At 44.3% G+C, this 13523-nt stretch overlaps 2 protein-coding genes across 8 annotated transcripts in view; one reads left to right on the top strand and one right to left on the bottom strand.

The window, feature by feature from the left end:
* ANKRD27 (ankyrin repeat domain 27) overlaps positions 1 to 1899 on the bottom strand; it is a 45332-nt gene extending 43433 nt beyond the window's left edge. For 5 of the 7 annotated variants that reach the window (XR_006105168.1, XR_006105167.1, XM_042480864.1 and 2 more), the window contains exons 1-2: positions 1882 to 1899; positions 799 to 856 (exon numbers count right to left, since the gene is read on the bottom strand). The gene's annotated coding sequence lies outside the window, so the exon portion shown is untranslated. Of the gene's footprint in view, positions 1 to 798; positions 857 to 1749; positions 1799 to 1881 lie in introns of those variants that run through there. The other 2 variants (XM_042480866.1, XM_042480865.1) reach the window with 2 other exon arrangements.
* An 899-nt stretch (positions 1900 to 2798) lies between these two features.
* LOC121914847 (regulator of G protein signaling 9 binding protein) lies at positions 2799 to 5402 on the top strand. The gene is given in 2 exon segments (XM_042438597.1): positions 2799 to 2827; positions 2829 to 5402. Coding segments are annotated over 2 exon segments (708 nt in total). The 3' UTR covers positions 3508 to 5402.
* Positions 5403 to 13523: the final 8121 nt, after the last annotated feature.

The raw sequence follows: 13523 nt of genomic DNA, 5'->3' as shown, positions 1-13523 counted from the left end.
AGTCAGCATAACGTAACAAAGGCGGAGGAACCATTAGCTCTTTGCAAGTCATTTCCAACTTATGGAGACCCTAAGATGAACCTACCATGGGATTTCCTTGGCAAATTATCAAATCCATCCTGCACACAAGTGCATAATAAAAATAGTGTCCTTTATATAAAATGGTAGTAAGATTTGCTTATTGGAATTTATATGGAGGGAGGGAGAATTATTCCATCTCCAAAGTAAAAGGTTCTGCCAGAGGCTGTGCTGACCCTCTCCACAAGGAAGGTAAAAGGCCCTTTGATTTAGGCCAACATCCATTCACCAACTGGCTGCTAGTACTCCCAAATGGGAAAGTGTTTCCCCCTTTCTTCTCCTATGTTTTAGATTGTTTTAATGCAGTGCTTGTTGGATTATCATACCTGCTTGTCATACCCAGCCTCCAAAGCCCTGGTGTGTTCAGGCATAATACAGTAGACCCTCCACATTCAATGGGGTTAGGGCACAGGACCCCCGTGAAAGTGAAACATGAGATTCTCTAGGCCCTCCAGAGTATATGTCTGTGATCAATATCTGCTGGAAGCTAACCACAGAATTGCACTGGAGGACCTATAAATGTTCTCTCTAGCTCCTGCGATGTGACCTACAACATCTTGACAAAATGCAGGCCTGTGACCCACCAACCTCCATCATAATGTGGTTGGAGTGTTGGGCTATGACTCTGGAGAACAGGATTCAAATCCCTGCTTGGCCTTGAAAACCCACTGGGCAAGTCACACTCTCTCAGTCTCTGAGGATGGCCATCTCTCAACAAACCTTGCCAAGGAAACACCGAGAGAGATCCACCGTAGGGTTGTCGTAAGTCGCAAGTGATCTGAAGGCACACAACAACAAGAGCAACATGATTTTAAACACCTCTGCTTAATGAAGAAGCCAGTGGGGCTTTGAAAGCTTGCCACATGTATTTTGTGCATCGATGTTTTGAGCATTCTGGATGTTATTGTAATAAAACACACAAGAGTGACACTGCGACAGTGACGGAAACACAACCCAAGATACTTTGACAGCATTTCTCCACCTTGGGATGCATCCACACAACACAAATAACCCAGCCTGACACCACATGCTATGGGATTATGGACAGTTTGGAGCTCTGGTGCCACAACCAATTACACTTCCCAGAATTCCACAGCCCTGAGCCATGGCAGCTAAAGTGGTGTCAGGTCGGGTTATCTCTGCAGTGTGGACGGAGTTTAGATGAAGGCATTCTGGGAAACGCATGAGGGAACATGCTGAGACCTCCGCCTCGTTGGAGGCCATTATTAGCTCACGCTTAGGGCAGTGGTCCCCAGACTGTGCCCTTTAAGAGATGTTGGACTCCAGCTCCCAGAAGCCACAGCCATGGTGGCCCATAGGGATTCTGGGAGCAGGAGGCCAAAAAGCCCTTAAAGGGCACAGTGTGGTGGGACCACTGATTGTATTATAGCACATTGGTCCCCAAACGGGCCCTTGAGAGCGTTTGGACTCCAGCTCCCAGAAGCCTTTCAGCCATGCTGGCAATAGATCGTATAGGATTCGGGGAGCTGAAGTCCAAAGTACCTCGGTGTCTGGTCTTTGCTATGAATTCTGGGAGTTGGAGTTTGTTGGGGCCCTCTGGGGCCAGAGGGCCCCAGAGGGCCCACCACAAACTCCAACTCCCAGAATTCCATAGCAAAAGAGCAGACAACGAGTTAAAGCGGTACCAAAACGGGTTATATCTCCACTTACCACCTCCTGGAGGCCTCACTTCTCAGGCCCAGCTCTCTCCTGGCGCCTCGCCTCGCATCAGCCCGTCTCTGTCCCTTCTTCTTTTCCCTCGTTTCCCAGCCTCTTCTTGCCCTTGTTCCGACCAAGCCCTACCTCTTCCTCCTCCTCCCCGCGAAGGTGGAGCTTCCGAGGGGGAAAGAAAGAGGCAGCAGAAGGAGGGTTTGTGGGCTGGCTGTTGCCTCGCAGAGCGGCTCCGTGCGCTGGGAAGAGGGCCGAGCGGCTCGGAGGAAGAAGGGGAGAAGGAGAGGCGCTGGGCGACGTTTAACGTCGGAGGAGCCCGACTGAGGCGTTTTTAAACGCAGACTGAACCCACCTGAGCGTTTCTTAGCGTAGAGGGAGCGTTTCTGAGGCGTTTTTTCGTGAAGAGCGTTTCTGAAGCGTTTTAACGTTTTTTTTAGGAGAGGGAGCGTTTTAACGCAGAAAGCTCACTGACTCGTTTTTTAACGCCGACGGAGCCCACCCGGGCGTCTCTGAGGCGTTTTTTCGACGTGAGGCGAGCCCGCCTGAGGTGTTTCGCACCCGTTTGGGGCGTTTTTCACGCGAAAAGAGCCCAGCTGAGGCGTTTTTAAACGTGAGGAGACCCCAACGGAGGCGTTTCAAGACAGGGAGGCGTTTTTAACTGATGAAGAGCCGTTCTTGAGGCGTTTTTAAAGGGGGAAGAGCCCACCTTAGGCGCTTTCGCCCGTCTGGGGCGTTTTTAACTGGGAACAGCCCTTGAGGCGTTTTTAAGGGGGAAGAGGCTGCTGAGGCGTTTTAACGGGGGAAGAGCCAGCCTGAGGTTTTTCTGCGTTAAAGCGAACAAGGCGCAGAGAGTGTCCGAATGTCAAGGAAGAGGAGAAGCTGAGCCCAGGCAGTGCCCCTTTTCCTCTTTCTGGTCGAGGGAGAAAGAGGGGGGAGATTCCGGGGTGTTTTGGAGCCCCTCGAGGGCCACCGTCTGAAGGGCAAGAGAGCTGAGGGGGCATGTGTGAGGGTCTCAGGGTTTTGTAGGGGGCGAGGAAAGGGGTGCCATCATGGCGAAGGAGGAGTGCAAGGCGCTGCTGGCGCGCTCAGCAAAGTGGCGGCCTGTACCGTCACTTGGTGCCGACCGTCGGGGGCACTTCTCGGACTCACAGAACCTGGCGAGGAGCTGCGGAAGACGCGGCAGAGAGGCGCAGGGCTGGCGTCGGCCTCACGGGCCAAGTGACGCTGCGGGACAAAGCGGTGGGCAAGGAGGACAAGGCGGAGCTGGAGCGGCTGTGGGTGCTCTTCTCGAGCTGCTTGGAGCTCCTGGAGGCCGACATGCGGCGGGCGCTGGAGCTGGGCCAGGAGTTCCCGCTCAACGTGCCCAAGAAGCCCCTGGTCCAGACGGGGATGAGTGGGGGCACCTCGGCCGTGGCCGCCCGCGCCATGAGCGCCCAGAACATGAAGTACGAGGCCGAGGCCAACATCGACGTGGCCGACCTCAAGGACCTGGAGAACGAGATCAACCAGGTCGGAGAGATGCGCTACGACATGGAGATGAAGGTCAGTGTCCCGCAGTGGACCGTTGAAGCTAAGCAGGACCCCGGTGCAGAGCTCAAGTCCACTATCAGCGTCGGAGCCTCCTCCATCGGCATGGCCTCCGTCGAGGAGGAGAACAAGGCCTTCTGCGACATCAGCAAAGTCCTGGCCGGCATCATCTTCACCGCCGTCCTCCTGATAGCCGTCATCCTCGCCGTCTGCGTCGTCAAACTCTCCTGAGGCTGGACACAGGCCTAAGGCCACTTTGCACTGAGAAAAAAGGAAGAACAAGGCTGTCTTTTGCTCAGGTTACAAGGAAGGCTCTCACCGCGGGTGAGGCATATGGCCTCATGGCCAAGCCACCTTTTTTGACATATTCTAGCTTTAATGAAACGGCCTATCTGAGGTACAGCTTTATTTGAGGGAAAGGACACTTGTCTGTTTGCAGAGGGAGCTTCAGGGTTAATGAATGAGGGGTATTACAACTACTGGCAGCAGCGACCTTAATGTTGGTGTCACCCAGTGGTGTCTGCACCCCCCGCAGTCACTGGTTGCATCCCCATGTTGCTGAGAAAGGGATCTGGCTTCCTGGCCCAACAACCTTTTTTGAGATATCCTAGCATTAAAGAAACAACATTTAAAGGTATCTTTAAAGGTACAGCTTTTATTTGAAGAAAAGGGAAAGGACACTTGTCTGTATGTGGGGATCCTTCAGGGTTAATGAAAGAAGGGCATTACAACTACCGGCAGTGGCATACCTAGGGTTGGTGTCACCCGTTGCTGTCCGCACCCCCAAATTACACCACTGTTTGGGTCCCCATGTTGCCTGTTGCCCTGTGGTTTGTGAGTGAGTGGCTGCAGCGCAAGCATTTAACCATTGCGCCACCAGGGCTCCTTGTCTGTTTGTGGGGGACCAGTGGCATCCCTATTTCAATACTCTTTCAGGACACCCCAAATCTGCCACTCAAGTGGTGCCCTTAGGGTTGGCGTCATCTTAATTACAGTCATAGACCAGCGCAGGGTTGGTATCACCTGGTGCAGTAACTCATGGTGTCACAACCAGCCCCTTCTCTATTGACCTCCTCCTCCCATACCACACAGAATCCTCAGTCTTTTGGACTAATGCAGTGGTTCCCAACCTTCCTAATGCTGTGACCCTTTAATACAGTTTCTCATGTTGTGGTGACCCCCCAACCATAACATTATTTTCATTACTACATGCAAATATGTGTTTTCCAGCGGTCTTAAGTGATCCCTGTGAAAGGGTCATTCGACCCCCAAAGGGGTCCCGACCCACAGGATGGGAACCACTGGACTAATGTTACTCATAAATTGTCATTCCCGCACACCACTGAATGCAATCTTCCCCCTGAGCCTCATCCCACTCAGATCATCTCTTCAGCATTTTAAAGAAATACAGGTGAATGCCACAGCCCATTTCTTCCCAAATGCAGATGTTTGAGGAACAGCTGTTTGAACCCCCCCCCCCTTTAGGTTGTCACCTGGCGCGGTGCGCACCTCCCCAGTGACGCCACTGCAGGGCCCTTCAGGGTTAATGAAAGAGGGGTATTACAACCACCAGCCATAATAGGGATTTGGTTGCTATTTGTAGATGACTGTTCTAAGTAACTAGAAACAAAATAGGGTTTATGAATAGCCTCTGATGGTGGCCTGTGTTTAGAAACTGGTTACAAGTTTTGTGTATCATTAGGAGGTTGGAATGGCTTACGGGAGAAAATGGAGAGATTTAGGAATTACATAGCATTCCCTTCAAACCAAAGGGATATTGTGTCCTGGTTGAGCCAAGGATTGGTTTTCTCCTTCTTAACCATTTTCTTTCTTTCTTTAAATCTCTGGAGTTAGGACTTGAAAGTCTTTTTCTAGAATTAAATCTTATAGAGACCTGAACTTTTAAAGCGGGAGGGGAGTCTAATTGCACTTTTTTGGCAAGTGTACAATGTCAAATGCAACCCAAATCTACAGGAGAAAGATTAAGCACCATTTACAGTGGTCTTAAGAAGCCGTTCTCAATTTATGATTGCATAACATAGGCCTGTTACAGACTGCCAAAATAAAGCTGCTTTGGGTCTCTTTGGAGGTATGCTGTTTAAATGATGCATGCATCCTAAGAATCTGGAAGCTGCACCAAAGCTGTACTCCAATCTTTAAGAATGGAGCGTGGCTTTGGTGTGACCTCCGGACTCTAGTTAGGACCCATGCATCATTTAAATAGCATACCTCCAAAGAGACCCAAAGCAGCTTTATTTTGGCAGTCTGTAACAGGCCATAGTTTACCACGACTATATTATGGGGGAAGAGACTCCAGTCCCTTTTGTTTTAGGTTATTCATTCCATATCAGTCAAATTTAAATGCTCCATCTAATGCCACACTATACACAGAGAGAGATTTACTTCCAAATACGTGTTTATGGTTGGCTTCCTTCAGATTATTTCTTTACTTATGGCTGAATCCTCTGCTTAGTTTTCTGGAAGTTAGCTTGATTGAATTTGCTGGAGTTTAATTCATGTGTTTAGGCACTTTGGGATTCATGTTTGGTGCACTGAACAGTGGGATTTGCTAACAGTGGTATCAGTTAAGAGCAACATTATTATTCCCTAATATTAGGTACTGTACATTTGTGACTGAAACACACTTAAAATTTTAGGGCTTGTGTGCCAGTCTAGGTTTGTGGGTTACATTTATATGGAAGTATTTTCTGCTTATGTTTGTGGAAGTTGCTTTGATCTAATGTTGGTGAGATTTGGGATGTCAGTGTAACTAAAAACCTGTTTTGTTTTGCAGTGTAGCATGATGTTAAATACTGATGTTAAAAAGTGGGAGTATATGAAGCTGCCTTATAGCAACCCAGATAGTTCTACATGACTGACAGTGGCTCTCCAAGGAGGATACTTCAGGATCTTCTGTGTAACCTTAGCTAATAGTCTTTCCCAGCCCTACCTGAGATGCCAGAGACTGATCCCGTTTGATTCTGTGGTACAAATAAGAGACCTGATCTCACGTTGACACTCTTGAGGTTTACACATGTGCATCTCCTATTACTGTTAATGGGATTTATATATTTACCTGCAGGAATCAAGGAGATTAGAATCAATCTTATAATCTTGACATGCTCACGCATTGGCAGAATGTGACGTGGACGGCACATAAGAACTGAAATTTATCAGCATCCAACGCACACCTACGATATCTAACCTGTTCTTTATGAAATTTATAATTTACAGATTATATACATGTATTTTAAAGGGGATTCATAAAGAATTCAAGAAGTGTGCAGACAAATTCCTGTCTCAAATATTTGTAACACGAAGAACAGCATTTTACTCAGAGTGGTTTGCCAAGAACAGTTTTCTGGCTTGCTCATTTAATCAGTTATTTGAACTGACCGACACAGATGGCACATAATTTGAACAAGGGGGGCACTTCACCCACCATTTTGGGATATGTCTCCCCAGACAATAGGCCTCCCCTTTTGAAAATGTGAGTAAACACACACTTAAGATGTTGCACCTATACATAGAATATGTTTGTATACTTGACAAAGTGTAGATGGAGGCAGAGTTAATTTTAGAGCAGAGATTTACAAGTGAAGTTCAGTTCTGTGGAGATTGTATGTGCATTAGGGGGAAACCTGAAATTTTAGGTCTAATTTGAGACCCTGTGTCCTCATTGTTTGGTTTTTATTTCTGTACTTTGACTGATGGAGCATCTGTATAATGGCCAGATCCAGTCCTTGGCATCTCCAGGTAGTTTGCCATGGGTAGGAGAGCTGGGGGGAATGCTATCCAAAAGATCATGAAGTGCTACTGCCAGTACCTCTAGAGCAGTGGTCTCCAAACTGTCCTCTTTAAGAGATTTTGGAATTCAGCTCCCAGTATCCCAGACTATTGGCCAACATGACTCAGGCTTCTGGGAGCTGGAGTCCAAAATCTCTTAAAAGGCACAGTTTGGGGACCACTACTCTAGACCTATGGTCAGGAACTGTTTGGTCCATGAGTCGGATTCCTGCCCTTTACACCTGGGACCAAGTTAGTGGGCTAGATGACTTGTGGAAGAGGTTCTCCACCCCTCCCTAGCATTACTTACACTCACCTCCACCTCTTACCCCACACACTGCTATGTCAAGAGCCTAGATTGTACCAACCAGTAGTCTGACAGTATAGAGTAGCTTACCATATGTGATTCAAGCTAATGATTCAGAAATGGTTCCACAGCCACAACCAAAGTTGTGAAATTATTGAGAAGCAAGTGGAAAAAATCTCCATCTTACATTTTTACCGCGTGCACAGCTGTGTATAGCCACATGGATGTAAAGGTACTAAAACTGCTGTTTGCAAGTCTGTTGAATTTAATCGTAGCAATACTTGAACATGTTTGAAGGGAACGTTCTTAGGGCATGTTCAGCATCAATATGCTCTCCCATTAATGTCTTTACAACTAGATATGTACAGCCCAGTCCTAAGTATGTTTATACGGAAAGCCTCACTGGTTTCAAGGAATGTGTGTAGTTTTACTAATACTGTTGAATAATGTTGAAATAAGTAGAAGATACTTCTGGCTGTAGATGTAACAGACTGTCTTGCCCTCCTTTGTGTACTTATTTAAGGAAGCCCTATTGAAATCATTGAATTTAATATAAGGCTGAAGCTGTCAGTGAAAACCTGTGGCATCTGCTTTCATTTAGATGGCTAGCCAAATCTATTTTGGTTTTGAGGTCTGTTTCATTGAAAAATTATACTAAAGAACGGGTTTGGGATTTTCTTTATTTGAGACTACAGGAATAATCTCAAGATTTTGTATTCTTATTGGTGCTAAACTACCCAACTCTGCATGTGGATATACTCAAACTGCTGCTATTGATCCTCTGTATCTGTCCACTGTCAATGTTGAAATCATTGTTCATTGCGAGGACCTTATCCTCGCTATCACAAGGGCTAGACATTTCTCTTCAGTGACAGCCATATTGGGAGAATACTTGCACTCAAACTGTCTTAAATGCTCTACAAATACATATGTTTAAATCCTGGAAAGAGGGGGGGAACTGCAGGAGACCGACTCTTCATGGTTGGATTGCCACTTACAGTATTCTTGTCAGGAACAAATTTTTGTATTCAGTTCAAGTAGTTTCTGCAGCTGTGCTTGTTCTGGAACAATCAGGGAACCTAGGTTCAGTCGCTGAGAGTTGGGATTTGTTATCATTTCAACCTGGATGTGCTGTTACTCATCTATGCATTTTCGTAGAACTGTCACATTTATGGGTTGTAAATCTGTCAATTTGGTTGATGTACAGGATTTGTTTTGCAAATGATCTGAACTATTTGTTGCAAAAATTCATAACAGCAGAAGACACTGCTTGCCTGGACAATTTTTCTGTGGCTAATTGCTAAGAAACATTATTTGAAAATAGGTTCTGTTGACAGCACCAGCTCCTGTTTTCAAGTAAACATTTTTTTAAAATGGAGATTTAGCCGTGTTTCTAAAGCAGTAGCAGAGTTGTACTGCTTGCATCTCCCTTAGAACATAATTCAGATTTCAAGTTCATTCACTTGACTGTTTTTCAAGTTCAAGTTCATTCCCACTGTCAGCTGGTCTGTCAATGTTCATGAACTGTAAAGACAGAGGCAAGCCTGACACAGGATTGTCACCCTCTAATTAGCTAATGCCCCCAACCTTTAATCCCCCAAGTCCGCCCAGGACAATGATGTGTGCCATGTGACCCACGGACAGATGCCTGTCGCTTGGTTGCTAGGTTGACCAAATACAAGGGAGGTCAGGATTCCTATATCTTTCATAAGTAAAGGAGAAGACAGCATTTTGACAGGTTTGGCCTGTGTTTGCAGGAGTCAATAAACAAAATACACTCCTGAAATGCCTTCTTTTGTGCAGCTGTGAAAAGATAAAAGAGATCATCAGTCTCCCTTTAAGGTTAACAAGAGCAGAAGGCAGACATTCCCCTCCTATCAACTTGTTTTGTGGGACTATCTTACTAGCGATGAGAGATGGCATGGTGTAGTAGTTTGAGTGTCGGATTATGACTCTGAAGACCAGGGTTCGATTCCCAGTTCTGCCGTGAAACCCACTGGGTGACCTTGGGTAAGTCACACTCTCTCAGCCTCAGAGGATGGCAGTGGCAAACCCCCTCCCCTCCTGAAGAAACTTGCCAAGAAAACCCATGGTAGGGCCTTAGGGTCGCCATAAGTCAGAAATGACTTGAAGGCACACCACAACAACGATAGTAATAAATTTGTACTTCAAACCATTCCCATGAGAGTTTGGTTCTACCAAATACATGGACCTTTGCCATTAAAATAAAGTCCAACACATTCCAATGCTCTTCTAGAAGGACTTAGGTGGGGCCCACATGGATGGTTGAACCACTTGGTGTTTTTTAAAACAATACTTCTTAGCAAATATATTTATGTACACTGTGCTACAACCACTGACCTATTTACTGGACACCTTTTAAAAGACGACGATATTAAAGCTGAAGTTTAGCTTTTGTTAAAACATGTACAAACTTTTTTTAAAAAAGAAGAAAAAAACAGCCTGACGACTCTCTCATGTTTACAGCCTTAGCTATTTTTACTGAGTAAGAATGTATATTTTCACTGGAAAAGGCAAGGAAGACCTTTTTGTAAAGAAGATTTTTTTTAAACGATCAAACTGCTAGATATTAAGGAGTATGACTACTTCAGGTATTATGACTGTGAAGGCGATCAGGGATTATCAATATCAAGTGTTTTGTATAAGAGGAAGAAAAGCACTTTGGACTTCTACTGATGAAATGTTTGTTAAGGGTCTATGATACAGAATTGTTTTACTATGAATGTGCAAGTGTTGAATTATAATGAGCTGGTGTCGTTCCATCTGTGGAAGAGCGTGGCTTTTGTGCTCAGGATAAAGCCTGTTGCTATTATTTATTTAAAATAAAGTCTGTTCTGTTAACTTGCCAATGTGTTTCCAATACCCTTTTATGTGTCTATAAAATGACAGATGTCTCAGCAGAAGCTTATCAATCAAACTGAGCTGGATTCCTTACTAAATCGCTTAGATCATCCAAATAACCCAATTCAGTACTACACAGTTAAACCCCAAACAGTGTGCAAGTTTAGAGCAAGGGTAAGGAACCTGTGCTCTGTGGGTATTGGACTCCAATTCCCATCATCACTGACCATTGTTGATACCGGCTGGGGTTGATAGTAGTTAGAGGCCAACTTCATCTGCAGGTTCCCCATCCTTCCAGGGTTTGGTTTAGTTTTTGTTTTTTGGTTGGATTGGTGTCTGTGTCGCTCAGGACTTGCACATTCACATGTACACAGAGCTAAAATCACCTTTTGGATGAGGGTTTCAGACTTACAATATGAACTTATTTTACTTTCAACTTGAGCCAAATATAGACATTCACATTTTTAAAATATTGTAATTGCATAAAGCAGTGGAAATTTGCTTTACTCTAAGTACAGAGAACTCTGAGTCAGGTTTTCATAACACTGGTATCCAAGCTACTTCTCAGGCTGCATCTGAACTGCAAAATTAGTGCAGTTTGACACCGCTTTAACTGTCATGGCCCCATCCTATAGAATCCTAGGGATTGTAATATGCTGTGGCCCTAGAGCTTTCTCACCAAGGTTTAATGTCTCACAAAACTACAGTTCCAAGAATTCAATCGCACTGAACCATGGCAGTTAAAGTGGTGTCAAACTGGATTTCTGCAGTTCAGATGAAGCCTCAGAGATATAGTATAGCTAAACCCGCCTAGACAATTCTATAAATAGGGAATGGCACCAACTTTAAAGCAAGAATGTTTAGATCAGAGTTTTAATCTTTTAATTAGAATGCTAGTACTACATATTCAGTAGAATTTATAGCAGCCAAGCCTTTCACATAGAAGAAAAAGAAAATGAAGCCAAGGAATTTAGAATTGGCAAAATTGAATGTGAGTCTATATATCTCGAACTAACTGTACACATGTGTTTAATCTGTTTTTGTTCAAGTTAAAATAAAAACCGGAAGCGGGATCGGATAATGAAAAATAAATTTTCTCGTGTATGACATTAGAACTGAAAACAACGAAACCCGAAAATCCATGTTGTGTCCGGGGATTGTATCTATATAAAAACAAAATCCAAGAGGTCTTAAAGCTCCTAGCTTCCGGCTGAAAATTAAGAGTGCAGAATAATTTGTATATAAATAAATGTTTGTGAAGCTCCTCATCAACATATTTACCCTTCACAGATTTTCATTATATAAAAAGTCATTCAGGAAGACCATTGGATTATAGTCCTCTAAATGCTCTCTCTCAATACGATTATGTTAGTCTTTTAATGCAGGCTGAGGTCTGGGTGGAAGAGTAAGGCCACAACGTGAGCAGCCAGTTGCAGTGAGAAGCATACAGTACAACCGGGATTACTGAAGAATGACTGCTTTTAAATCTTGCCTGTTTGTTCATGTGGCAAGTACTGTATCTGAATAGAGCAGCAAGAAAGAAGACTACATGGAGTGCGCAAATACATGGTACAAAATGCAGTTACTCACTTTCTGCTTTAATTCCACCAGGTATACATTGCAGGTTGTGTTAAAAAGTAAGTCTTGCTAAGTATGTAAAAATAATGCTTTAGGAAAATATACACTTAGGGTTACTCTTCTATGGATGAAACAAATGAGTATACACTTGCAGGGGGAATAAAGTTGCTCTGAATCCCCTGCACTGCATCCTCTCCACAATTATTCATAGCAAGCAGTGGGAAAATACGAATAACGTTATGACAAGATTCACAGAAACAAGGCAGGCCAAGAAAGCCACATGAGACACTCTGATATCTCTTAAATGCCATCATTGACAACTGTGTATTGATATTTATTTATTGATTTCCAAGATTTATATCCCGCCTTTCTCCCGCAATGGGATGCAAGGCGGATATCCAAGATCAACATTAAAACTTCCACTTTGAAGAATTCGAGTGTTTTGAAGTGACAATATGTTTCAGGGCGAGTTTTACAAATAATTAATATTCAGAGTGTATAAAACTCACAAAAGAATAAGACAATTAACTCAAGAATGATAATGTAGAACATACATAATATTACTACAACTATATGTGCTTCTGTCTCTATTAAGATTATGGCCCGCCTTGTGGCACCCTCAGGCCAAAACTAGGGCTTGGGAGCACACAGCAACCACATGCTCCCAAGCCCTAGTTCATGTGGATGGCATCATTGTTACACAGCACTGTCCACATAGCACATGTATCGATGATGTCATGTACACACCGCATCCAAAATGCACGGCACATGCATGATGTCAATGTGACGCCCCAGGGCAGACATGGTGCCTTGGTGGCATCGTGGCAAGGAGCTCTATTTTGGAGCTCCCTTTTCCTGCAGATCCTTTCCTGTGGACCGTATGGTTGCTGCAGCCGCAGATTGCTGGGTTATGTCTATAGCGTGTGAATCTGTGGACCACAACTCAGCTGTTTGGTTCCTTTAATCAATCACATTACAGATATTTTATGTGTTTTATAAAACAAATAAGAGGAAGAGTTCTCCAGATGTGTGGCAAGAATTTTCAGAAAGCAAACTGAATCTTGTTTATTCAAAACTGAGTCTCGAGGAACTGCTAGTAAGTACACAAAGGAATTCAAGAGCAAATAAAAGTATCCAGACATATTTGAGGATCAAGTCTGTATACCTTTACATCCAAACTAGCAAAATATTGTATCTAAGAGAAAAATAGAGCAAGCAGATGTCCAGTTTTGCGTGTTTGAGTCTGATTATAGTTATGCTGGTGGTTTGCCCCAGTTTTTGTTTAATGTGATCAGCCAGCTGGCTGACCTCGGCTAGTCTGCCAAGCTACCAAAATGAACTTGCAGCCATGCTATCAGGCCCTGTGCAAATCTTTCAAGTGAATTATCTGCCACTGAAAATCTGTTTAAAATGTTCACAACCTGGCATGGTCCAAGTTAAGGATGGTTAAACAGAGACAAACAGACAGATATGATCTACTGGGTCCTCAGTGTTTCCTCTTGTCTTGCAATAAGTGAATGTGGAAGTAGAAGGGATGGGTTCTGGTACTCTGCTTCCAAGTGTAATTTTAAAGGGCAACAGATTCACAGAGAAGGTAACTATCACATCACCTAGGAATGCCCTTTCTTTCAACGTAATGCATGTGGTTCTATAGACGTAGAGAGCAATCTCTTGGATTTGATGTGGAAGACTTGCTACCTTTCCTTAGCCAAGG

The sequence above is a fragment of the Sceloporus undulatus genome, chromosome 8 (genome assembly GCF_019175285.1).
Source record: "Sceloporus undulatus isolate JIND9_A2432 ecotype Alabama chromosome 8, SceUnd_v1.1, whole genome shotgun sequence".
NCBI lineage: Eukaryota > Metazoa > Chordata > Lepidosauria > Squamata > Phrynosomatidae > Sceloporus > Sceloporus undulatus.
The sequence above is the reverse complement of the archived record's forward strand: the minus strand, read 5'-3'. Positions and strand labels throughout refer to the sequence as shown.